This window comes from Mycteria americana, chromosome 2 (genome assembly GCF_035582795.1).
Source record: "Mycteria americana isolate JAX WOST 10 ecotype Jacksonville Zoo and Gardens chromosome 2, USCA_MyAme_1.0, whole genome shotgun sequence".
Classification (NCBI taxonomy): Eukaryota; Metazoa; Chordata; class Aves; order Ciconiiformes; family Ciconiidae; genus Mycteria; species Mycteria americana.
In genome coordinates this window covers 45,449,965-45,477,479 of record NC_134366.1, presented here as the reverse complement: position 1 = coordinate 45,477,479, position 27,515 = coordinate 45,449,965, and the positions used below count along the sequence as shown (strand labels likewise).

At 40.7% G+C, this 27,515-nt stretch overlaps 1 protein-coding gene across 7 annotated transcripts in view; it reads right to left on the bottom strand.

Moving 5' to 3' along the window:
* The window catches only part of RBMS3 (RNA binding motif single stranded interacting protein 3), a 723,228-nt gene that overhangs the window by 247,023 nt on the left and 448,690 nt on the right, over nucleotides 1-27,515 (bottom strand). For all 7 annotated transcript variants that reach the window (XM_075493193.1, XM_075493195.1, XM_075493194.1 and 4 more), the window contains one exon: nucleotides 18,348-18,439. In XM_075493193.1, the coding sequence (XP_075349308.1) occupies nucleotides 18,348-18,439 (92 nt within the window). The remainder of the gene's footprint in view (nucleotides 1-18,347; nucleotides 18,440-27,515) is intronic.

Here is a 27,515-nt window from a genome sequence, read left to right as displayed (position 1 = left end):
CTGGAAAATGGAAAACCACAGAAATAATTACCTGGTCGAGACACAGCCCACGACACATTTGCTTTTCATGTGTTCTGCTAATCAAAATTTGTGACACATGATTGGAAGAATAAAAGATTTACAACTAGAAAAAATGATGCTTAAATTTGCTATCTAGAGTGGATTGACAGCTCATTCACAACCTTAGCAGGAAAAGCCAGTCATTTACACCAGCACGGAGGCAGTGCAAAGGGAGGCACACTTAGGGGCATGATTACACTGCAGTACAGGAGAAACCCAGCCGTGGTCCCGGAGAGTTCTCCACAGGCTAATTTAACTTGCTAAGAAAATTAGATATAGACATAACAGGAATTATTTTCCCAAAAGTAACTTTAACCCTCGCACATCCACTAAGTAGTATCAATCTAAAGCTTCTTAAAAGCATCAGGTCTTGAAAAGATTAAGTTGAATTACAAACTTGCGATTGGTACTTTGATTTACTTTGTGCTAAAATACAGCCAGCACACAACATTGGTTTTTTACTGCTTTATGAAGTATACAATTACATGAAATACACATCAAACTCATCTAAATAGCTGGCCATTTAACTGTCTGTTTGGAGCAGTTGCACACTCTGTCATCCCGTGTGATCTAAAGCACAGAGTCAAGTCTGGCTGCTGTTTATAATTTAAGATGGGTAGCTCTGAACAACAGGGCCTTTCCCCCTCCTCCCTCCCAAGGAAGAGAAAGCTCTTAAAAGGTCAGGCACCAATGCAGTTTACTGAATAAAACTCAAGTTTGAAGAATGTGCCTTCTAAAGTGATTTTACTACCTGGGATGTAATGAGTTTTACAGGCTCTCTTTGTTAAATTGCCCTGACAATTTCCATTTCCACTTGCTTCAATCATATTAACAGAAGCTAAAGTTCACAAGGAGTAAAATATTTCAGTGTACTGAGTTGGATCTCTAAAAAATAGATCACACACTTGACAAACATATAGGACATAACGTTTGGCATTCCATTTCATGTTTGGCTTGGTATGTCTCGTTTAGGGCAGGACAAGATGCCCTACCACAGTATCTCATTACTCATGGAAATAAAACACAGCTACACCAAGGACTTGACAAATCCCATTAGGCATGTCAGAAGGACAAGACTGTCCCCGTGAATTGGTGAGGGAAGGAAAAGGGAAATACTGGAGATGCTCCAGTGAAGGGAAACGTACTTACCATCATAAGACTCAAACATACAAAATCTGGGTATATAGGTAAGAAATGAAACAGGAAATCCCTCACTGAAATGAGAAAAGGGAACAAAAAAGCGAAGACAGCAGGGATAATTCTGCTTCTCATTAGAAGAGCACACAAACAACTCTGCTACTACCTTATTGTGGTTTTGCCTTTGCCTTTTTAAATCATACAGTCCTTAGGGGATGGGACGGACCTTCCTCCATCTCTGGTAAGTGTCTAGCGCTCCTTGGAAGGTACTGCAATCTAAATAACAACGACCAACAAATGATAGCTTCCTCTTTTCCAGTGCTGAAATAGTTCAGAAAGTTCTGTATAGTTTGCAGAATATAGGAAAGAAAGCTTCAGTGAATGACTACGTGATGCAAAGCAGGATTTGAAAATGATCTTGCACTAAGTCAAAGCAAAAGCTTATAGTGTGCAGCACAAGAGGCTCACCCATGCCTTCGTATTTTGATTTACAAATTTTGCTTCCCAAGTGTTTTTCTACATTATTCTCCTAGAGTGCTAAAGCTCTGACAGCCCTGTAATCAGCACTATACTGAGATTTAAACTGATTTACTGTGACTTCAGTTTAAAGTGCAACTTGGTGCAACCAAGAGAAGAGCTAGGCCAAGAAATGTTTTTGCTAAGATGACCCACACTAAGTGGCACGTGTAGCAAATGGAAGATCTAGACACATGTGAAATATCCAACAGCAATCTACAAACTCACTGAGTGAGGGAGTCTGACACAAATCTTTAGGAAGATGGTTACTGGGCTACTGAGGCTATTTGGAGTCAAAAAGGTAAAAGGAAAATCGATGCTCTCAAAACAATTCTAAAACAAAAAAATTGGAACTACGCATTATCATTCAATCATTCTCATAAACATTAATAAAGCTGAAGCAGGTTCAGATACAGTCAATACTTAACATAAAAAAGTAGTAGTACTTAAATAAATGCTGTACTCATCACTCATTGCTCCTCCTGAGGCCCAGAACACAGTAACTGGCTTGACAGCATAGTAACCAGCTCTGATGTGAAAGATCTTTATTATATATACTTATCTGGCGGCACTGACTGAAGGTGGCAGACAGTATGTGAAGGGAAGATGAGTGCATAATGGGAATACAGTTCCCCAAATCCCAGGAGGAATAAAAACCTGTAGCAATCGAGGTAAATCAAAGCTGTATGAAAAGAAACGCTCAGCTCATTTAGATGCAAATATATCCAGACACCACCATGCACCACCTCTGAACAGTATTGCACATCCAGTATTACTTCCATTGTACCGAAAAATGCCTGTCTTGTCTATAATAATGTTCTCTTTGACGTATATGCTGTGGAAGAGTTAAGGCATATTTACATTCAATCAACAAAACTTCATCAGCACAGCAAGATGAAGAAAGATCATATCCATAACTGGCATCTGACCTTTTCATCTCTCTCCCCCTGAACGCATGTGTGCAAGGCAGGCAAGCGTGCACGTACACATGAGCAGAACCGATACATAATGTCTGAAATCAAACTTCTGGCCAAGGCATCCCAATATTTTCTCCTACGGTGAGTATTTTATTCACTGCAAGCACTGGATTTTAATTTGTACCATCTACAGAGCTATGCACAGTGGTGCTGAAGTAATGGAGAACAGAAAATACATTTGTTAAAAAATGCAACACCTTTTAACGTAAATCACTTATTTACTAAATTACTTATACACTAATTCACAGTATTCAGCCAGGATGTGACCTACTCAGCACAGACCACTAAAATTAAACCTGTGCATATTGCAGGACACTGGCCCAACAACAGGTTATTGCACATCAGCCACTTTTCAGACACCATCTACATACATATTCTTTTCTGAAAATACATGCAGCAATTTGAGGTAGTTTATCCTTCAGTAAAGGACGGATAAATCACTAATTTATTACTTTGAAATAATTTGTTGATGTGTCAGAACCTTTACACCTTTTCACAGTTGCTTCCTGATCCGATGTGTCATTCATCATCTAGAAATAAAATCTTTACACTTAAAGCGAGCGGTAGAAGTTAATAACGTTCTTGATGCTACTGTTGCAGCTTGAACAACACAGGACTTAGCACACATTAATAGTCTGACAGGGCGCTGGATGGCCAGCTTTGGTTAACAAGGCTTCTTTTTTAAACTCTGTAGTCTGTAAGAAGCTATCGACCTCTAATTTGCAGCAAGCAGATTAACTGAGGGTTTCTACTTTGTTAAGACTGTTTTTGGAAACTCTAAGCTGGCTTAAAACAGCTGAAATATTTGCCTTAACGTACAGTGCTTATACAAATCAGATGCAATCCTCTTTCAAAAGTGGTTCTTGAAGAAACTGCTGGATCCTTACCTAGGATTTAGGTCCCAAGATGCCTCAGTTGCACCTCCTTTTAACTCTTCAGATTTGTGAGGGAAGAGACGGTTCGTGGATTCAGCGGGCCAAAGCGCACATCACTGACTGTGGCTGATAATTTGAGAGTTGCCCAGAAGGCCAAACTCTTAGATTTTGGTTCCAGCTTGATGGCCCAGCTGACCTCTGGGCATGATTCTGTTATCTCAGCTTTGCCTTTGGGCTTCAAACTATCCACAGTAGGCATGCAGGGCCCCTGCTGACAGACACAAGAATTTTGTGGAATGATTTAATAAGGATATTTTCCTCTAGCTAGGACTTGAGTTTTAAAGGCAAATCTGACCCCTCATTCCTAAATTCTTCCAGAATAAAATCTTGCGCTGCGCCACTAAGGGTGAAAAATAAAAACAAGATCTATATAAAAACGATGTTCATTGTTGGTTTTTAAAGAAAAAAATTGTTGTGTGGGTTTTTTTTCCTACCCAATACGTTAAGTGGGGGTGGTTACATTATTGAAGACCAAGCAGAGCAATATCAAAGATTTGAGGTTTTCTGGCCAAATACATACTGTCTTGGATTATTTTTAAAAAAAAAACAAAAATTAAGAACAAGTGCTAATGGAATTAAAATGAAAAGATCAACAGAGATCAGTTGTTGATTAAAAAACTCCAATATATTGCATTTCTGCTGCAAAAGAAGACAATAAGCACAGATGAGGTAGCAAAGTATTTTACCTAGGTGCAATATCAGCTAGGGAATGAGGATGCCAAAATCTTGAAACAATCCAGCACATCTTCCTAACAGAAGACTTTGTATTCCAGTATTGCACACTGAATGCATCTGTTAACTTTGGGTCCAAAATATAGGTCTGTATTCTAAACCGGCAAACTTCAGAACCACAAATCACTGCTCTGTAGCTCTGAGCAATTTTGTTTTTAAACATGATTAGAAGTGGTAGTACCAACAAGGCTGAGGGTCATCTAAATCATCCAAATTTCCGCATTTGAGCTCCTGCTCACAAAAATCGAGTTCTTTCTTAAAACAACGGAACTTGATTCCCTGAAAAATATTTGTACATGTATCTGTCATCTGGATATTTATATTGGGACCGCAAGATTTCATAGTTGTCTAAAACAAGTATTAGACACAAATATATCTCAAGAGTGCCAATCTGAACAGAGTAGATCATTCTCTTAACAAATATGTTTTGCATGTCTCAAGGTTTTTCTCTACATAATATTTATGTGAACAGTAATTCTAAAAAAAAAAATCCCAAACAACCAAAAACATGTAAGGAGAAGTAGTAAAATACCCATTTGGTTCTTACAGATCTATAAGTCAGGCCTATATTTCTCACCATTCTATCTTTATGTTAAAACTTTTTAGCAGTGAAATACCTGCATACGAATACAAAGTTGTTGGTGGGTTGTTTTTTTAAATAATCTTAAAGGTAATAAAAACCTGCCAACCACATGGAACCTAATCCTCGTTTCTTAAAGCACGTGAGATTTTATCATGATTGAAGTAAATGTTCCTTAGAGAAAAAATACCAATATTTAATATGTTAGAAACTCGTCTACCCTCTACTGGCATTTTCTCATTTCCACTTTTCTTTGTGAAATGCAACATTTTAGAAAGCATTTAAAGTTTAGAAACACATCAATTTAGCTTCCTTTCTATACCTCCTATTTAGCTTACTATATTTTTGGAATTATACATACCTAGAAATTAACATCTAGGACACCGGGCAAGACTTTTCTAGCACAACTCAAGATACTGAGCTGTCACATTTATGGTGTTAAACAACCAGTTGATATAATCACTAAAGACAAGCCAAAGAACAGAACTTTAGCTGTGAACATTTGCAAACACTTGGAGGGTCATTTTAAAACTTGCACTTATAAGTTATAACATCTGCATTTGACTCAAAACCTGGTAAAGCATTCTGAGATTTAACTTTAAGAGAGCAAATGATTTTTAACAGTTCAACATGCAAATTAATGCAGTTTATACACTTGCTAAAAATAAGAGTTTCTGCTGGAAAATCTAGGGTGCTCATCAATTGACTAAAAGGTAGTAAAAAATATGTATTAGGCAAGGTACTGCCCAACTGAGAGATGGTACCACAGCACTGCAAAGACCCTCTCTGAAAAACAGCGTACAGCTCTGCTCAACCACATTCAAGAAAGATGGCTTGGAAGTGGAAAAGGTATAGAAAAGGGCTATTGATCAGTGGAATACCACAAGAAGAACTGGTCTCTCCTAGAAGAGAGACTTTGCCTACCTTGTGCAACATACAGCCAGCTCAGATCCAAAATTCATGTAACTGCAACAGGATGGTGGTAAGTGTGTAGGAATACCCTCGAAAGAATGTGGCGTATTTACAATAGCAAAAGGAAGGATGCAAATGGGATACCATTCTGCTTTACAAACGCTTCATGTGGATTGACAGGGGTGGAAAAGACTGAAGTGAAAGGAACGCATTTGCATGGGAACAAAGGGGGACGTTACAGAAGGAAAGACTTTTGTGAAGGGAAAGATCACTATGAAAAATCTCCAAAATATTAAGTGAAAGACTAACACATAAGGGGTTATCAAAGAAATACCAGCAAACAGACAATAAATAGTATTTACAGGTATCACTCAATGCCTGAGCTGATCTATGGACCATTAAGACCAGCCGACATGAGGGCTGTGTTTTGTGAGAGGTTTTCATCGCAGTATAAAGTGTTTCAGGTCTCAGCTACTACAAACTCAAAAGACCTCTGACCAAAGAAATGGAGAAACCTTTAGTAAAATATAAAGGATAAAGGTACTGTATAAGGGATAAGGTACTAGATGATGCTCCCAGGAGGAAAGCGCCTAAGTTGCTACTTTGTCAGACCGTGTCCTTTAGATAAGCCTGCACCAGGCTTCCCAGATGTCTTGCGATCAAAGAGAGCCAGTACAATAGTCACTTACAGGAGTGCAGAGAGGTACCCTGGTAACTAACCTAATTGCTGACTGACATAAAATGTCCAGCCTCTTCAATGTACTCCCGTAAGCCAATCTGGAAATTACTTATATACTCAAGAGAAGTGAATAGCATGCAGCAGTGCAATCATGTAAGATGAAACTATTTATTTGAACTTCAAGCAAAGCAAAACAGAGTCTGTATCCAACACCCCTTTTTAACATAGAAAGCCTGAGTTCAAGAAGAATTAGAAGATTGATCATACAAAAAGTAAGCCATTACGTATTTCAGCTAATGACATTTTTATTCTGAAAGGGAAACGTTTCCATTACCGTAGGCGCAGCAGCCCCAGGAGAGAGAGCAAGGCAGCGAGACCCCTGCAACCTCATTACAGCCAGATTTCCACCTGGTTTGGAGCGGTTCTAGCTCCTTTACCAAACCCACGATGTTACTATTTGAAATGTGCTGTACAGTAAGAAGGTGGTCTGATATGAATTAGGTCACGCTATTAGCAATAGGCGACCTTTCACTGACGAACAGTTTTTAAGCAAGGGAAAAGATTTTTTGGAAGTTAAGACACTGCAAAGACCCTCCCTGCAGTGACTCCACCTGCTGCTTTACGCTGCATCGCTATAATAAAGCAACACAGCCATATAAATGATGTCCTGGTTTTCCATAACAAGCTATAATTGGAGTAGGTGACTAAGAAAATTTTTAGATAAATGGTGGGATCATAACCTTTTATGCAAAATGGACAAATAAGCTATGGAAGTACCTGGGAAAGCTTGAGGCTGTGCAGCTCTACTTCAAGCCATAGACACAGTTAAAGCAGACAGTAAATCACTAAATCTCATCTCAGACTTTACAATTTTGTTGTTGTTTTGGTTTTTGCCAGTTTTTGCTGACAGATGGAAAAAATACTAGCTGAATGTGACCAAGATTTAATTTACCTCCAATTTCCTTCCTATTTCTACAGCACATTCCTAAAAACACACAGCATTTTATTCCCAGTGCTTAGAAGAATTACTAGTAAACAGTCGCACTCCAACGGTACATACTATAAAAATACCACTGTAATACTTTTTGCTACTCATGAGAATTGCATTGCATTACAAAATTTTCTCAAGAATATTTCTAAATGATCATCTATAAATGTGTGCATACATTTATATAAAAATAGTTACTTGAATACTTATCAACTATGCATGCACATACTAAACGACCGTATGTCCATGTACAGAGACAGAACTGTGATACTGCACTGAAAGAGCGTTGTGTATTAACTGAGTGGGATAGTGAAGTGGCAAAGATACCTTTGAAGATGGGGAAGCCTTTCTTCAAGGCATCTTCCCTTTCTTTACCTATCAGCTGCATGTAAGAACCAAGAATGATTTAACTCCATGAAGAAATGACATCTGAGGCACAGACAACTCTCAGAAAGATGTGGCCGCTTGTTCTGAGGAATTCAAAGCCAAGCTTTCCAGCACCAAGGCTTAACTATCCCAGCTCCAAATTTTTCTGACTTTAGAAATGAAACATCTCATACTCCCTTTCTTCGCTACTTCTTTTCCTTTTTGAATCTTGATAAAAATATCAAGATTGCAGATGACTGACGAGCGGTAATCATTGAACACACCCCGTTTTGTTGCTTACTGGCACCTGGATAAGCAAAGTTATATCCATTCTAACATGGGAAAAATATACCTCCTATCAAATAGCGTATCCATTCTAATTCTGTGTTCAGCCGGGGAAGGTCCAACTTTTCCAACTACAAAAAGGCATTTACAGCTGCTGTCATCAAAGTTTTCATTGTTCTCCATAGTTTTTGAGACTGCAAAGTTATGAGGCATAGTACAGGACGTAACTCTCGTACCTTCATTACTGCAGTGTAAGGGGTGCCTTTAGTAGATGTAAACGCCCCAGAGGTCCCCAGGACATACTCTTGTATAGGTTTCCTGGGAATCAAAGACTCCTTCTGCTTACACAGCTAGAGAAATGGGCAACTTAGGGTCCCTAGGTTCTCCCATGCATCCACCATTTTGGACTATGGCTCATAAAAGGGTAATTTTCCTCTGTGAGCACTAAGGAAAGCAGAACAGCATTAATATACATCCTTCCTAAATAAGGATTCATCTGCACAGCATGAGATCTGCTGCAGTCCTTTCCTCCTTTTAGATATGAAGGCACGTGCTGCAGCGTTGCTGGTAACGTCATGCCCAAGCAGCGAGCGCAAGATAAAATGCGCAGGGGTTCTTACAGTAGTCCCTGGCAAAGGTGATGTCCTCAAGCCTGCTGACAGAACTGGCCAGACATTGATCCACTGGTGACATTAATTTCAGGTATTACTCAGCAATATGACAGACACTAGTTTGATCTAAGATTTAAGGAAAGCTGAGATCAAACAATCTCAGAATTTAAGGCAGGCATTTTATATTGCCTTATTTATAAACAGATGGGGTTGTGGGGGGTTGTGGGGTATATTTCCTTTTGACACAACATTGAAAATATGTCCTCATACTTGGGGTTGTACTTTCTTCACTTGCTGTTTTAAAGGAATAGTTATGTCACTTCTTTTAACACTTCAATTATTTCTGGGGTACATTTTTCTAAACCTGACAGTTCTTATTTAAAAAATTGATCTCCCTAGGTTTAATCAGCTATGTGCATTTATCCTTGTACAAAATGAGGTACACCTTACAAAATATCTGATATCAGCCAAGTGTACCCTTTCTCTGTGTGTCCATTTTCCCATTTCCCAGGCTGCAGCACTACACAGCATTAGCAATACTCAGCTGATGTCCAGCATATTGATGTAAAATGACCCTCTAAGCTTCCCATCAGCCGTGCTCTCGTATTACAAAAACACTTTACCGTGGTTCATGTTCATTACTTAGCAACTGCTCCTTGCTTCTAAGAACCGCATCCTTATTTACGCATGCACATCCTGGCATATCTGTCTTAAAAGTGGAAAAAGAACAACGATTAAGGGAAGCTATGATTGCATTTTATAAAATCATAAGTGGCATGAAAAAGATTCATAGGGAACAAGAGCCTTCTCTCTCTTCCAATACAAGAATTAGCAGGCAATCAATGAAATCAACATTGCAGGTCTAGAGCAAGCAAAGGAGATGGTTGTTCGAAGAACATATAGTTAAACTGAAGAATTTCTTATGGCTGGATGTCGTGCTGCCAAAATTTTAAATGCAAAAAAGGCAGGATAAATTCCTTATTTGGGGGTGGGGAGGCAGTTCTACAGATTCAATACAAGCTCAGGAAACCCCAATTGCAAATTGCTGGAAGCTAGGAGAGCACTCTGGGGAAGTATCCTCAGATGCTTGTGTCTGGTTCTTGTACTCTGCTGGCAAGTGCTATAGCACAGTATCAGAAAGAGAATCTGATGTCAGGGGGACCTTTGTTCTGGCCCGATATGGCCAGTTTTACATTCTTATATCACTTATATTTATTCTGATCACATCAAAGTTAGTCTAATGTGACTGCAAATAGAATGTGACCCCTTCATATCATCATAACCTCCCTTTCTGAGCACAAATACATAAAGGGAAAGTCCAAGGACTAAAAAATTCAATGAGCTGCCATCATGACTCAGTTTGTTGCATGTATCATGAGGAGAGCCTAATCTGATAATTTTATACAATGGAAAAATAGAGGGTTTTTTCCAGCGACAAAAATTATCATTCATTAGTGAACAAAATTGCATCTAAACCTAAATTTATTTAGATTACAGCCAAACCACTCAGACATGTCGGTTGAATGGGAGACATTCATTAATAAGGAAATAACAAGCAGAGTATTCACTAATACAGTACCATTTAGATACTCAGAGGGGGATGCATATGTGCACAGCGAATATCTATGCATATTACTAGTAGATCTGTGTTTACTGGCAGAATATGCACCTGTGTATTTCCAGGCTGATGAGCTGTTACACAGGCACTCACATCAACTCAGAAGAAATGCTACTGAAGTTTGCACACCTGCTTTTCAAGTCAAACAAAATGATCTGAAAGCAGCCTGATTTTCACACAAATCACACTGCTTTGTTGAACCTGTGTCTCCGTCCAGCTAAGTGGCACCCCAAAAAGCATGCACGTATCCTCCCACTGGTGGTCATGTGAATCATCTCCTCCTCCTCCTGAGGAAGCATGCTAGATACAATGATTTTTTGTTTCTCACCTTACAAAAGCATCGTCCTCATGCTGAGCTACAGAAGAACATGATTAAATGATATGTCATTGAAAGAAAGGCTACGTCCATTTTCTACCACAGTAATATTTTCTAAAACCACAGTTTCTTGATCATTTCAGAGTGCACTGGGTTTTTCCTGGTGAGTAAAGATGTGCTTACTGAATTTAGAACATAGTTTCTCTCAGTCTGAGCTGCAGATTCCCAAGCTGCATAGTTGTGGTTGGATAACTCCTCCGTGGGGCGTTTGGAGTTTCCTGAGTATGGAGGGAAAAAAGAATTAATCTGACTCCAGTGTTTAACTCATTTGCAGGACACAGATTTCCTGTTCTGCAAACATAAAGGGTTTGCAAAGAGTGCGTAAGAGCTTCCAAGATGTATAGCTATGTGAGCGCTAAAGATAGGGAGCCCCATTCTTCTCTCCGGCTCAAATTGCCAAAGCTCTGTGGATTTCAGCTGTGTTATTACCAATTCAAATGTGTTCCAAGTCAGAGGAAAGTCAAGAACAATGTGTATTTATGAAAAAAGGCCAATTCTTGTTTGGCTGAAGTTCATAACCCGAAAAGAACCCAGTAATTCCACTACTCTCCAGCCTAAAAGCTGGCTACATCTTTCACTTATCAGCATCTGTTCTGTGGTGCAGGGCATTAGCAGCATGGAGGTGGATATATTTACTGATTATTTACATTGCAATTTTCAAAGGCAGAGGAATGTTTTAATCTTAGATGAAGTTACAGTATGAAAAAAATCAAGTCGATCTAGAAACTAAAGCAGCGCTTGAAAAGGGAAGTAAAATACCACGGCAAGGCCTATTGGAGGTGATAGCTAGAGCATAAACATGATTGTATGTGCCGTAAGATTTTCTAAGCTAACTCAGTGGCTAAGAAAGGTGCTGAGCTAAGATTTTGGGGAACAAAGGAACATAGCACTGACCTAATTCCTCTCCATTAATCAACAGTAAAGTCCCATTCACTTCTAGAGAGTAGCATTATGCTAAGTTAAGAATTTCTGAAAACTCCCAAAGAAATTTTTGTGTATGAATTTGGCAGGTGTGGTACAAGCACTGCCAATGCACACCCCCTTTCATACTGACCTACATGTTTTTAGGAGCAATACATGCAAGTGTGAAAGGACAGTTGGATTTTATTATCCCCAGGATTGCTTGTTGTTCTTCTTTCAAGAATGGCTCCAGCTAATGCATTCTATGTTGGCTTGTGAACATGCATCTAAAAGAGGCAGGAACAGGATCATAAGCTCATTTCACATTGGCTACCATATAGTTCTCAGCTAGAAGCATGAAATTTTCCAGGCTAGATGAGGCTATGAATTCTTTCCATTAGGGTCCTGTATCTTCACCATCACCCCAGTCCATCACGTCAGCTGTTTCTTACAAAGCTGCTCACTGCTTTAGTCTTGATTGTCTAGGAAACTCATAAGACACAATCATCTGCTACTGCAGATCTTCTGAAATTTGAAGTTAGCACTTTGCTATAGCACATCTGTGATTTGAATCCTGAATTTAGAGAGTGTTTCATCTGGTAAAAAAACTTCCAGGTTTGGAAAGGCACATCTTCCTAAGGTATTTTGTGATAAAACGTGATACAAGGAAATAATTTAACATCTCTTCAATGCCTTTACTTCATCAATCACTATCCTTTAAGGAATGAAAAAATGTCCTGTATTTACAAAACCCGCATTTAAGGGCCAGCTCCAGCTGGGAAACTACAATTCCCCATTACAAGAGTGAAAGACAGTTTATGGAAAACAACACAGGTAAACAGGCGAGAGAGGATGAGGAGGGCATGGCTTTGATAAGCGGCACTATATGAAACTGTTGGGCTTGTGGTTATTGCTTCTGCAGGAGTCCTTTGGTATGGCTGAACCGGTATAAGAAATCAAACGAGAGAGACACTGGCACCTGTAATTTACAAATCGAAACCGACCCACCTTTCACTTCCTCCCAGCTATAATTTTTCATTGTCATTGCACCTAGGCTCGTTATCGATTCGGGTCAGTATTGGTCAGTCAGTACGTACTGTGCCAAAACACAGGGAGAGAGAATTAACATTTTAGGAAGATAAGAGGAGCGTTCACTGCATTTTAGGAAGCCAAGGGGAGTGCTCCACACACACACACACGCAGTTGTGCCAAACGTCTCCGACAACTGGCGAAGCAGCAGCCCACGCCTGGCTGTGCAATGCGTTTGGAAACGGCGTGGAAGGTGGCCAGCGTCAGCACAGCCCAGTTCTCAGCTGCTCCTACGTTGCTGAGCACGCTGGGGTTTCCAGAGTCACCAACTCCGGCTCTAGCAGCAAACGAAGAAAATCATTTTAAAGAGCCAATACAAATATTTGACTCCCTAGAACGGTTTGCTGGGGCGAGGGGGGACGGGGGGGAATCAGATAATTAAAGAATTAAAGGATTACAACGAAGGCTGACAATTTCAGTATTGAACCCTAAAAATCCTAGCATCCTGCTTTGGCATCAGAAAGAAAGTTAACTCAGTCAATAAGGCTGTTACCCACAAATATTGTCCAAAAATGCAAACAACCATTATCCCGCAGTTTGGTTAGCTAAAATTTGCAGACATATCAATCATGAATTAAGAAACCACTTGTGGGATTCAGCGTATCAGATGTTCAGTGTATAGGCCACTTTTCATATTTTGTAAGGATAGCATTTTTCTTAAACATTTTCATGAACTTTTAAACTGCAAAATACAGAGAATGAAAATTTTCCATTAAAAATCTAGATTAAAAAAAATATTAGGAAGAAGGGCTTTCACTGGAGAGTCTTTCCATTTTCTGCAGTTTCCATTTTAAGGAACAGCCCTTTAGAGTATTGGTATATGACAGAGAAAAAAGGGAAGTAATTTAAAAAGAAGAGAAAATGAAGCTGAAAAATGAGCAGGCAGAATGGACCTATTTGGTCAGCTGACTCATACCAGAGCAATTCCTGAAACCTACGCAAAAGCCTGGAAAATAAATAAGATTCTTCTGTGGGATTTCCTTTTTCTTGGTCCTTGGAGAAAAACTGTCTATTTAACTATAGAGCAACCAGCTCTCTGTTCCTCTTCAGAAGCTCTTCTGCTTGGCTCTGTCCTGTGGGAAACAGCTCCCTTTTATGTTTCACCTAGATGGTGATTGCTCCCTGTATTTAAGCTTCTGCATGATGGAGAGATGAGAAAAATACCACACAAGAAGCAAAATCACATTCTGTAATTCCCGTGTCGAGCAAAACACACCAGAGCCTATTGGCACAGCCCTCTTTCAGAACCAGCTCCTTCAGTGTACCCTCTGGATGGCAATTACTGCAGCAGAGTAGTCAAGAAATGTTCCTTGGACTTAGACAACTGCCAACGCTAATTAAATATTTCTTCAATGTCCACATTTCTCACACAGGTGCTGAGGATGTCTAAATGCATTATACATACAAAATGAAAACCCAGAGAAGACACACATAATCAAATACATTTTTTAATCCTTATAAATGCACTTGGAATAACCACAGGACTGAAAACACCTCCTTGGTGATTGTGTTTGTTTCAACACTCTTGATGGGCTGCTAGATATTAAAGAAGCTATTATATACTCTCTGCAAGAACCTACCTTTGCCTGAACTTCCACTCTACGCAATCTTACAGCAGACTAGAAGTGGAAATAAAAGATGGTAGAGAGGATCTCAAAATGTCCGTGAAGGTATAAACTGATTGCACAGTCCACCAACTTCAGGCTGATACAAGTTCAGACACTCCAATTTATTTAGAGAACAGGCTTCTATTGATTCTTCAGGTGATTTAGACTCCTCGGCATCATTAAAAGCTTACATATAAAGCAGATTAAGAAGTGTCCTCATGAATATGTAATTCTGGGTGAAGGACTATTGCGAATCCCAAGAATAGATGTGGCTACAGATTTTATTAGAACATTGATATGTTTTTCGTGTGTACTAGCTTCCTTGCCTACTTGTCTGAGCCAACTCCCATATTACTAAGATTCTCCTTATTAGTTTTCCATGTTCTGTCTATAACACTTGTCTAGAAAATGCAGGAAAGGAGTAGATGGAAAAACTCAAACTGATCTATTAACCATGTACATAAGCATTGTCTTTTCTGTGTCATGTTTGTGTAGTCTCTAGCACAGAGACACACAAATCAATAATTCCTGTGAGATTATCCAGTGGCATATCGGTTGTGCCATTTTTAGTAGGAAAAGAAATCAAAAAAACACCTGGACTCTACAAGCCTGGACAAGCAAGCACTACATACATACAAATGAATCTGCACGTCTGAATGACTTCCAAAGGCAAGCAGGAAGCACATAGTAAAATAAGCCAGGCCAGCTGAGAAACCATCACTCAGCAGCTCCATAGCATTAATTCTTCTCAATAAATGAAATTGTTAATAAGCACTTTTGAAAATGATGGACAACTCAGATGAACTTCATTGGACATAGGACAGTGGCAGTAGTCAAAACTTCTGCTTCAGGTACCTGCGTGAGGGAAATGCTGAAGAGGCAAGGGAAATGCTTAACACGCGTGTACAAGAGCCTCATGCAGATCTCACATGGGTGGGAGGCTGTGAGGATCCTTGTCGCACCCAGCGGGCAGCCATCCATGGGCCCATGAGACCTCACCTCCCAGCTGCCACCAACCACTACCTCTGCAGGCATAATACTGCTGTTCCTCTCCCTCAGCCAAATCCTCTCCTGACTACTTTACACCAGGCTGAACAGCATCCAAGAGAATAAAAAGAGAGATTCAAACATGTTTAATGATGTTTTTCCCTGCGTAGGGTTACGGGGTGTATTAGCCTTGACAGAACAAGTTTTCCAACAGTGATGGGACTTGGAGCATCGATCCACCAGAGTTTAACCTTCTTCCAGAGGCAGCACTCTGAAACAAAATCAGCCAAAAAGGTGTCCAAATGCTATAAAAATGAGGGAGGTGGCTGTATTTCAGCATCGATAAAATGAGTATATTTTACTCAAGTATCCACAAGATACTTCTGCTAGCCAACATGGGTGGGGGTTCAGTTCTACTTTTTGTTTTTCAAAGAAGATTCCTGGATTTCTATGAGAAAAATTATATTGTGTTAAAACTGAGAAAGAACTTCTCTTTCCGAGCAAGACTTCTCTCCAGGAAAACAACACAGACTATACCGACAGTTCAGCATACTTTCTCTTGCTACTGGAGAAGGCCAGGGCATAGCAAAAGCTGGCCGACGCCTCTTTCACCTTTATTCAAAAGTGTCCACGACTGGACTGAGATATTTGACATTCGCTGAACACAGGTTACAGTCTTCTCCTGGGTCTATGCATGGGGCAGTTTCACTGCTTTGCAATGCAGGACAAAAGATACAGGACACTGACTGTATTTTTTAAAGGTATGGCATGCAAAAGGTTTAGGTAATTTCTTCACACTTACTCTTTGTTCTTTGATTTCATTTTCTAGCCACCATTCATCACTAATTAAAGCAGTTCTTGAAACAAAACTGCTCTGGATAAACTTCCAGAAGTGGAGGCTAAATTCTTCTTCTGCCTCTTTCTTCAAACCTCTTCTGAGCCCTCACTATTAATTCAGACACTGGCAGGTAACGTTGTCTTTCAGTCCTGTTATGCAACTTGGCTTCCAACATGTGCAAGAACTAACATGTTTCTCCAGATAGATTTGCTTTCCCAGGCTCCTGCCTTCTCAGTAATGTGAGGTACTTTGTGTAGAGTTGTCTCAATTTCCTTTGAATGCCCATTTTTCTAAAGACTTTGATTTTTTTCAGAGATATGAAAAGTCAGTTGTATATTTATCTTGAACTATCAAACACACTAAAAAGAACCTATCTGGGATTCCAGGCACCATGGCTAAATAATAAAAATACAGTCAGCCTTATGCAAACAAATGTGTACACACCAGCCACCTCAAAATCATGCAGGGCAAAAAACTACTCCTGCCACAGATCTTGCAGAAAACAAACCTCAGTGGCTGGTACAGCCCTTCCCACTCTGAAAGCATCAGACTTTGCTTTCAGCCCCCAAAATATCGGACAATCCAAAACGCAGTATTTTAAATCACCTTCTGTTTTGGTATTTCCACGCATTCAAGTGCTGAAATTGTTCATTGTTCTGAATCATGAGAATACCAAATACAGATTTATCTTTCAATCCTATCTTTAAATCTCTAATTTTAAATCTACAACTTTACGGATTTATGTAGTTAGAGATTTACTCCTCCCCAGAAATGGCTATTTAATATCAACCAGTAGGACAAAACATATCTCCTGTCTTTGGTTTCTTTTTCACAGCTTGACTAATGCGTCAAATTGCCTATATTGTATCAAGGAGATGCAGTATATCTGAAAAATAAAATAGCACAGTCCTTAGTAGGTGTTCACATTCTTCAGCTTGCTATCTTTTACCCATTTGAAGCAAATATTTTTTATAGCCACATGTCAATAAAAACTAAGAGCCAATAAAACAGCATAGCTTGCATTGTGGGGCACTGTTAAACAGAAATACATGGATGACATCCAGTTACTTTAAGGCACAGTGAGTGTAATTCAGCAGAAGGCAAAAGAACCTCACTTGCCACAAAGGATTTTTTTTTTTTTCTTCATAAAAAACCCCAATATGTTTTTAGCATGATATTGTTGAAAAACAAAGGTTTAAATCACCAGCATTCCTTTAAATGGGAATCTTCAAATGTGGTGGTTGTTTATTAGTTGATTTGCCTCTGTTTTTGTAATTACCTGTTTGTTTTTACTGCTTGAGATTCTAGGCCAGCATCATTTCTGCAGAGACGAAATCAGGCAATATTAAGGGCTTTTTGTGATTCTAGGGCAAGGCATTTTTAAAGTACAAAGCAACAGCTATTTTTGCTGGCCGACACAGTCTAGAGCCCAAAGACACATGATTATACCTTCAAAAAGGCAATAGCTGGAAGCACATGACGGTCATTTACTATAACCCCCGTCTCCCCGTCAGCCCCTTTGCTTGGCGACAAAGGACAATTCCAGGACAGAGTATCTGAGCTCACTGCGCTTGCTACGAGATGTACAGCGTGGCTCCCGCAGCCTCTCTGAACAACAGACGCCAGTCACCTCCAGACAACCTCCAGCAACTATTCTTTCAGCAACCTGCTACACTTCCATTTACGTCCTCAAAATAAAAAGACAGGAGAAGCCAAACCGAGGCAGATCAAACAAACTTTATGTTCAGTCAATCACTCCTTCAGAGAAGCCCACCAGGCACGTCAGAAAAGAATAACTGTTCCAAGGCAAAGGAACCAAATGAAGACAACTCTGAGGCAAAGAAAAGGCAACTCCTTCACGCTGCAGCCAGCACAAAGGCATTTCCAACCGCTTTGCCACTCCAGCGCTCTCCATCTTACAACCCTCTCCAGACAGAGGGGCAGAGAGAGAGTATCAGAGCAGAACCCATCGCATGAGACACAGCTCTCAAGAACACAGACAAACCATAGGATGAATAAGGCGCTGGAGCCAAAGGACAAAAAAAACCATTGGAATAAGCAATCCGAAACCTTAAGAAAAAGAGGAGCAAAACCAACTTTTGGAAATTTAACCCAACAACTCAGATAATCCTGTAATAACATGGTTGCTCTTACCTTTGCCATCTGTGCCTGCACGCCATTTGCTTTGAGAGATGCTACTGCTTTCTGTGCTGCTGCCGGACTGTCAAAATCTACAAAACCGTAACCTGAAAGAGATAAATAGACATTTTCATTATTATCCATGTGTATGTGCATAGATAAAGATTTATTTTTATAAAGAAGGAAACCCTTTCCATTCTCTCACATTGTCTCATAGTCTTCCAGTAGCACTGCCACCACCACCAGCCATCACACCTCTATTTCTCACACCTGTCCTCCTGAACCTAGTGGGGTTTAAGGAAATGCAATGACCTGAAGCTTCAAAGTGCAGGAAGGTATGCAGCAGAGGGGGAGAGAAGACAGCTCTTTGCCTGTCCTAACAGATAAAAGGTCCCTGGCAGAGGAGGGCACGCGCTCGTGGGGCTCTGGTGCTCTGCAGTCCTGCCCCATCTCTTCCATAAGAGGAGGCAGCAGTATGGCCCTCCCCGGGATACAAAGCTACAGCTTGCAATGGCTGGTTTCGTGAGAAAACACCACCCTTTCCCTGTCCCTTGAACCCATACGAGGATTAAGCTTCAGAAGAGGAGGGCAGGGGTCTCTCTGGCAGGCTGGGGCCATCTGTGTAGGGGCAGGGAGCGCAGCCTTCCAGCAGGTGGGAGCAATTAAGGCAGAAATCGCAACCTGCGCTCTACAAGTGACTGCCAGATAGCTCTAGAAGATGGTAAGATAATAAAGTCGCAGCCTGGTTAAACCACAGCCCTTTCATCTCGCTGCCCTCTCTGCTGGAGCAAGGGCCAGGTCCCTACCAGGAACTGCTTCAGGGTATCATCTGAACAGCAGCTTAGTGAGGTTAGATCTTAGGGATTGGCAAGGGATAATCCTCTGCTTTTAAGTGGCTTTCCTACTCTCAGAATTTGCATTAGTTTAGTTTATAAATCAGCCAGTCACTTCCCATCTTCTCTTCTTCCCTCTCCATTTTTCCTTCCTTTAGCCTGCGAGACTGGTATGTTCAAGCAAGACCAGTGCTGTTAAGCCCCTACTGGGTACCAACAACTCTGGAAGTACTTTTATTTTCCTAAAGATACAAAGGAGGGCAAAGAGGACAAGGAATGGACTTTTCACAACTTCTAAGCACGGAGCTACCTCTGATCTTCAACAGCATTCAAATGTCTTGCTCATAAAGATTTCAACAGAGTTAGGAAGATTTAAAAATCTCACCAAGCAGCTATTTAGGCAGCTGCATATATTTCACAATCCACCCAGGGAAAACCCCAGCCTACATCTTATTATGCAATTACAGCGCAGGTAGGCACGTGCTGCTCGGACAAGCTGTGGCCAGGGGCCACCTTTTTGGCATCTCCCTGGGAAGCCATACGGACAAAACTGAACTGCCTGCAAGCTTTAATAATATTAGCACAAGCATATTTATAGCATAGCAGCTCCTTTGCAGACATCTCCATTTACTAGGTCAATACACATCATACAGGAGGCAACCACAGATATGCTTTCCTGCCGTATCCATTTTTATTTCTTTTGCCAGCCTTTCTTCCTGCTCCTGGGGGGCCTTATTGCCTTCCTCTCTGCACCAAATCTAGGTATAAGAGTATGTGCTTGTGATCACCTTGCCTCCCCAGTTATGAACATCTCTTTATTATTATTTTGGTATGTATGTATTACATGGTGCAGGGGTTGTTAGTACACTGATGAAAGAATTTTTGCACATGGACTTTTTTGTTTTCTTGGCTTAAATCTCATTCGCAAAGTTTTATGAAAAAGAAATAAGAAGAAAACAGAAACAGGCAAAATTGTTAAAGAAACTGCTGACTTAGAGTATGAAAAGCACTATTTTGATAACAAAGTCAAGATCTGAACCTTTCTGTTCTTTTCTTCCCTCAGTTTTCTGGGTTTTTTTTTGGTTTGGGGTGAATTTTTTGGTAGGGCATTACCACACACTGAGGGAAAGCCTAGAACAACTGTACACTGGGACGGCAGATCTCATAAACACCACCATGAAGAAGCAGTGGAGTTTGGTCAACTTGGGGGGGGGGGGGGGGGGGGGGTGTTTTACCTGCTCAGATTCCCCCATTTGATTTTCCCTTTTTATTGCTACTGAGCATGCCATTTTAAAATCAGCTTGTTCTACATCCCATTTTACTTTGCAGTGTTATCCAAGCTCTCTCTTCACTGCAGAGCCGCAGTAAAGCTGATGCTGCTTTGAACCAAAAAAACATGCTACAAGAGAGCAAGAGTCCTCCCTGGATTTCTCCAATGCCTTTGCCCTTGGAGAGATCCTGACAAGAAGCCAGAGCTGCCAAGTGGGAAACCCAAAATGCCTTGGGAAGTCATGGGATGGCTTGGATCAAACACAGAGCAACTTATTTTTTAGGATAGCAAGGTGCCCTTCTCAGGAGACTGAATTTCTTTTTATTTCTCACCATATTCATCCTCAAAATCTAGGAGGTGAAAGTGCAAAAATAAGTTTTAGTATTGGCATTAAAAACAGGTAATAGAGTTAGATTTTTCTATTTATCATCAGCGTACAGTCCAGGATTCATGTATGCAGTAACAGAAAGGAAATGATTTTTAATATGACTTTCTAGACAGCACGGTAAGTATTCACATATAAGTTAGTATTGCTTGTAAATATAAACTGGAATGTGTAAGAATATGCCGGCGTTGTATTATAGAGATCAGGTATATCTAACAGTGAATTACTGAAGATTAACATCAGTCCATAATATCTAAAACCACGAATATCTTCTAAACATTTATTCCATGGGCACAAGGGGCTATATAACTGTATCAGAGATCCAGTGAGAGTCTCGAGACAAAAAAAACCTTGCATCTTAGCTGCCCATTAAGCATTCTAGTATTACTACTCCCAGCCTCACTGCAGAGCTGCTCTTTTCCCTTCCCTCAAGTTCATTTTCATTCCAAGTATCTTTTTCTGGCCCTCCCCCCTCCCGACACATCTCTCCACCACACACAGAACATCAGGACAAAATCACTCCATGGCTGAAAACCCGTCCAAAGAACATCAATCTGCCGCAAGGGAAGCCAAGTTCCCAGGCTGTTTCAGCATTCAAGTATCCTTACAAGAACCCTGCAATGCTATATAACAGAAAACCAGGCATGCTGCCTTTTTGCACAGTTTACGTTCTTCCATGTAGATGTTTATAGCCTATGTTGGTGACCTACACTAACATATTTCATTTGTTTATAATGTCACTTCATTTTTGGGGTCTCGGGCACTAACAAAGTAGCGCTGGCTTTTCTGTTTGGGTTTTGGGGGTGTTTGCTTGTTTGGGGTTTTTTTGTTTGCTTGTATATACTTTTCAGGGTAGATCAAGTTTAGGCCCCACAAAAGCTAAAGCTGGGTCTTGGAACACCCCCTCCAGCTCTCCCCACAGCATAAATGAATCCTCAGACTCCCTGTGCCGGGAGTCCTTCCCTCCCGCCCAGACCGCGGCTGGAGCGGGCGTGGGCTGGCCCCACCGGCAGCGCCGGGCTGCCGGGGCTGCTCCGGGCAGGTACCGGTACCGCTCCCGCTCCCGCACGGCCGGGTTTGGCTGCCAGGCACCCACGCCTGCCCAGCTAACTATTGCCTGGCTCCTCCCGGGAAAAGGCAGCAGGCTGGCTGGAAGCATCCCCCCGGAGGGACTCAGACCGGGCTCTGCCAAGCGGACGCTGCTGCTCTAAGAAAACGTCTACATTTCTTTTTCCTCTTTTAAAAACAAGTGCAAGCCCCACCAGCCCCACCCTCTGCTAGCCTCAAATTCCACAGCTTTTTTTTTTTTTTTATCCTCCTTCTTTTTTGTGTGTGTGTGCACTGCCTCGTAAACATTCCGGTCAATGGATTATACTTTCCTTCCCCCCCCCCCCCCCCCCCCCCCCCCGGTTTTTGTGCAGAACATCATGAAAAACGCACTCGGATTCTAAACCGGGACCTTCAGACTCTGCTCACAAGAATCCATCACCACCACAGGAAACCAAAACCAAAACTATTTCCCTTTTTTTCATGAAGCAGGCTGCCCTTTTCCTTTAAGAGCTCCAAACGCAAATAGGGAAAGCCGCGTTACCCCCTGCTGCTTCGAGAGACGGGAATTGAATTTATCACTAATGTGAGCCCCTCAGCTCAAGTGTATTTACACTGAGGGTGACTTCGGCACTCCAACGCTACAACAAGTATTCCAGGACCCCGAGGTTTTTTTGTAGAATGACATATTAGTAGTTTATACATGCAAACACACACACAAAAACCCCAAGACAAGACTATCTAGATTAATTGTTAAACCTTTTCTCTAAGAAATAAAATGCCTGTAATTTTGTTTTGGCCTGATGCCATTAGAGCTAAATAATTACATTTAAGGAATAAAACCAGTGTTCTTGTACCTGTGGGGGAAAGAAAACAGCGAAGCATCAGCAAGCGCAAGTTTATAGCTAGCTGCAATAAGTGCTACCCAAATACACTGGCAGACACTAAACATCTCCGTCTCCTATAACCTAAACGGCTGGGGGCCTCCCGGTCTCAGCTTCTCAGTTCCATAATTAAGCTTGGCAGCAGGTTCAAATGAATTAAAACTGAATGTCACTATTTCCTCAACAAATCCCTCATCCTTGTTTTTTCTTACTTGTCAGGAGAAGACCAGCAGAACAGCAATTAGTGGTAAGCAGTGCAGTGAAAAAGAACCAAGTATACACTAATTAGGTCACTCGCCAAACACATTCATTTCATTGGCAGATTTAATCAATGTTTTCCTGAAATGTCTTAAATCTCCTATGCTAATTTAAAGTTTTGTTATTGTTGTTACTTTAAACACAGATGGGATGCCTGGAGATTTTCAATTGCTTTCCGCAAATCCATTTCAAAATAACAACGCCTCATATAGTATATCATCAAAATTTAGGCACAGGTTTTAGGAAATGGCCTCTAATTTTATGCCAACATTTTTGTGCCTGCAAATACCTATGGGTGCAATTTTGTGGATTTAAGTAATTGCAGGTGCGTAGAGCTCTTAGACATCAAACTCTGAATTGCCCGGACTGATCAGGTACTTAAGGGTAATGCCAAAGAATTTAAGGGACTGCCTGCCACTTGCGGTTCCCACAATTATCGCAAAGTGCCGGAGCGGTGACACACGGCAAAGGCGAGCTCCCACTGGTGCACGTGGGCTTCACAGTCCACCTCCGGGAAGCTCCAGTCGCATAGTGATGGGACTGAGGGCCTGGCTGCCTTTTTGGAGAGTTGAGGCAGCTCCTCTGTCGCTGCTGAAAGCGGCATTAGTTACTGGAAGCGAATGGGAACAGAGGTTTCAGGGTATCCTGGAAGTTTGGTCCCCCAATTAGTACTTACAGCTAGCACAGCACAGCGCTTTTTCACATGGAAGACTAGAAGACTGTCCATCAGCAGACGTCATTGCTGACGCCATCGGAAAGGGAGCTGTCACGGCTGCTGAACTAATCCGCACCCGCGCCAGCCAGGCTCTGCCTGCCTTCCTGCCCTGACCACACGCCCCCAGGTCCTCGCAGCGGCTCCCTCCTTCCTGCTGGCGCTGGCCCCTGAACCGGCTCGCCCTCGGCCCCATGACCACCAAGGGGTGTGAAAGGGCAACCATGCAGCCAGCCGCAGCTCCGCACCCATCCCAGCTCTGTCCTGATGACCCAGTGAGAATAAAAGAAAAAACAAACAGAAGCATTCTTTCCCCAAAGCAAGGAGCGGAGCACCTTGGCACGCTGCTGAGCTGGAGCTCTGCAAAGGCAGCAGCCTCCGGCGGGGGCTGAGAAAGGAGAAGCCATGGTGAACGAGGGAGGATAAGTTGGGGCTGGTGAACTCTCAGCTTCACCCTGCCACAAGGCCAAACATCACATCTGACCTCTGACCAGGTGCTGCTTTAAATCACTTGAATTCAAGTCAACTAGTACTCCGCATTTTGCAACCCCCCCCCCACGCACGCACTCACAGAGATAGGACAGCTGACGCACCCAGCCAGGAGACTGGCATGGAATCTGTACGTTAACTCAACTAATGTGCCCAGGTAACTAACCTTGTTATTTAAAAAAAGAAAAAAAGTACCTAAATATACTGATGGGGAGCTCATACACACTGGGGAGCTCTTCTGGTTCCACTGATGTCAACAAACTCACCTCATCAAAAGTTTTAATGCTTTGTTTCTGTAAGCTAACATCTTTGTATCCACAGGAGAACACATCCACCCTGACAGACGGGAAATGCTGACTGACGGCTGTCCCACGCAACCTTCACTGCTGTGGGTCCCTCCGTACTCAGCGGCTGACACGGGAGTTTGAGGGAAGATACAGCAAAGGAGGGACTCCAGCTCTGCCATTGTCCTACCTTGCAGTGTTTGACTTTCGTGTGTAGACTTTTTCTGGCAACATAAAATTTGTGTAAATTTTGCATAAAATTACATAATTGTGGAGAATTTTATTTTTAAAGATAAGCCTCAAGTTGCTTATGTGTAATTACAGCAATTCTGTTATACCTAAAACTGTTTTTCTAGGTCTGATATACCAGACTACTTGCAACTCTGCTTCCCACCAGGACACAACGTCTTTTTAACATAAGGAAGTTCCCAGTCCTTGTTTTCCAGCCATCTAGAATTCAATATATCAGATCTGAAATCCAGAACAGACAAGACTGAGCATATCATTCATTTTGGGTCTTCAAGAGGTGTAGGCTGTTTGGACAAAAAGGAGGATACAGTCATTTTAAGACAGTGCTTGCTTTTTTTCATTAGTGTTTTTGTTAACTTTGCTCCGAGTTTGGAAATTTAAAATCACTCCCAAAAGGGGCTGTGACAAAGGAGAGGAATAGCAGCCTAGGGAAAAGGCAGCAGTCAGAACTACTTGTTGAATTGGGAAACAATGAAATAAAATACATTTATCACAAATATATTTTTTTAACTTTATGATGTCACTGCCATACATATCTGTACACATAGATGCACACATTTGAAGACACCAGCACAAAGTTTTTACACAAACACCAATATATATACACACAATTAAGAAAATATATAATAATTAGTGGGCATTTCTCCTTCACGCTTAGATGAAACCACTTGGATTCCATGAGAACCTCAGTCAACTTTAGCTGTAAAGTTCACTTTTGCCCAGCACTTATTTAGAGTGTCTCTTAAAAGGCAGTATTCATTCTGACAATCAGGTAGTCCACAAAAAAGTGATCATCCAGTAATTTACTATGCAATTTTCAGACATTGTTTTATGCTCAGATAAAGAATCAAATTAAAGTCTTATAAGCCTTGGAAAATTAGACTTAGCAAGCAAAGAGGTTGAATCACCCTTGAACACAAAATTACTGAAAACAGCTTTTTCTTTCATTGTTCAAATTGTGCTAAAATATTCCTATAGGTCCAAATGCTCAGAGTAATTGTAAAATATTCTACATTATTACTATTTTTAAACCTCTACTTTATAAAAATGTTCTCAGTGGCTAGAAAGTGGTGAATCATCACCTTTTAATTAAAACAGCTAATATATAGTTAGAAAAATAATTGGAAATGGAGAGTCTTAAATGCAAGAAAGAAAAGATAGTCCCTTCATTTCAGATCACTCCCCAGAGACACACCTACATTGTTAAACATGCATATACAGCTGAATTTTTTTGTTTGCTTTAGCTTGATATGGAAATACGGCACAAAACTGTCACTTTGATTATGTTCCTGCAGTGATTTCTTTTGCCTCTTGCATTATTTGAATCCCCTTTATAACAACAGAAACGGAGAAAAACAGCACTGTAGGTAACTAACTAACAATTTTTAGACATCTGTTTGCAAACGCATTCTTAATTTGAACATTCAATTACTTTGATTTAAACAGAGTGTATATGAATGCAGGTTATTATTAATTGCACAACTAATTAATGATAATATTTACACACAAAACCTAAGTATGGAACTTGTGACGATCCAAAATTGAAACATTTTTGCAATCTCCAATAAGTAAAGGTAACAGTAGAAAGAAACCTATAAAATTTTGGTATGTGGGAAAGAAGTACTTATTCAATACATAAATAACTATATGTATATGCAGATGTATGTGTATTCTTCTGGAAAGTAATCCTTCTGAACACATACTCTCTGAAAGAATAGAAGCAGACCTCAAAACTGACAAAAGCTCTTTGTGAAATGTGGTTGCAATAACAACAGCAATGGGGAGAAGGGTGAGCAGTACAAATTTAGTAAACATACTTATCAAGAAAATGATATTGCACTTGACTACCCTCCCTCAACATTTACACTGCATTCCTGGCAATTCAGAACCACAAAGACTGGCAAACTGGAGAAAATTCTGGAAAGAACACAAATATAGCCATAAAAATCCAGATTTTACGAATGGCAGAACTTTATTTGAATACCCCTAACAACATGGGGCCTTAAAAGTGAACCTAGATGTGAGTGAGTACCTACGGGCAACCAAGTTGCAGCACATGACCAGCATAAACAGTGAGACATAAGACTTCATGAGGACCTGTCAAAGAACAAAAATGTTGGTGAAAATAAACTGAGAGGGAAGTTGAGAAATATTTCCTGGTATTCTGCTAACAGTGTGAACTTGGAGTAATCATACAAAGCCAATGATGGAAAACTCATTGCTCGAGTTACTAAATATGGACTGAATAAAGAAGAGAACATATTGTAAATCTTGCAGTGGCAGAAGGACAAGAGATAAACACACTTTTCCATCTTTAACTTTTGAAGTTACTGTCTCTGCAAGTCCCACTGATCCACTGTCAAAATCCAAACTGAAGGTTAATTCTGTTTTTAAATACAGGGATAGCTCACGTCTACATTTTCCATATAAACCAACGTAGGATTTCACATTAAAATTATTTAGCACCACAACATTTCTTGTCGGTGTATTAGTTACATAATGTAATCATTAAGATTATTTTTACTAGACTTGTTTAGCATAAGACATTCATTGCGGCTCTGCAGCTGAGCTAAATTTCACACTTGAAGCAATGACTGAAGAAAGCAGAATGTTCTCCAAAAAAACAAGTACTCCAAGAGCAGTGCTTAGTTACATATTTACATAGAAGGAAGGGAAGGATACAACAGCAGTTTCTTCCCTTGACTGAAGAAACACTCAGTGACTCACAAGTTATAATATTTTGCAGTACCCAGAACATAATAGCCAGAACTT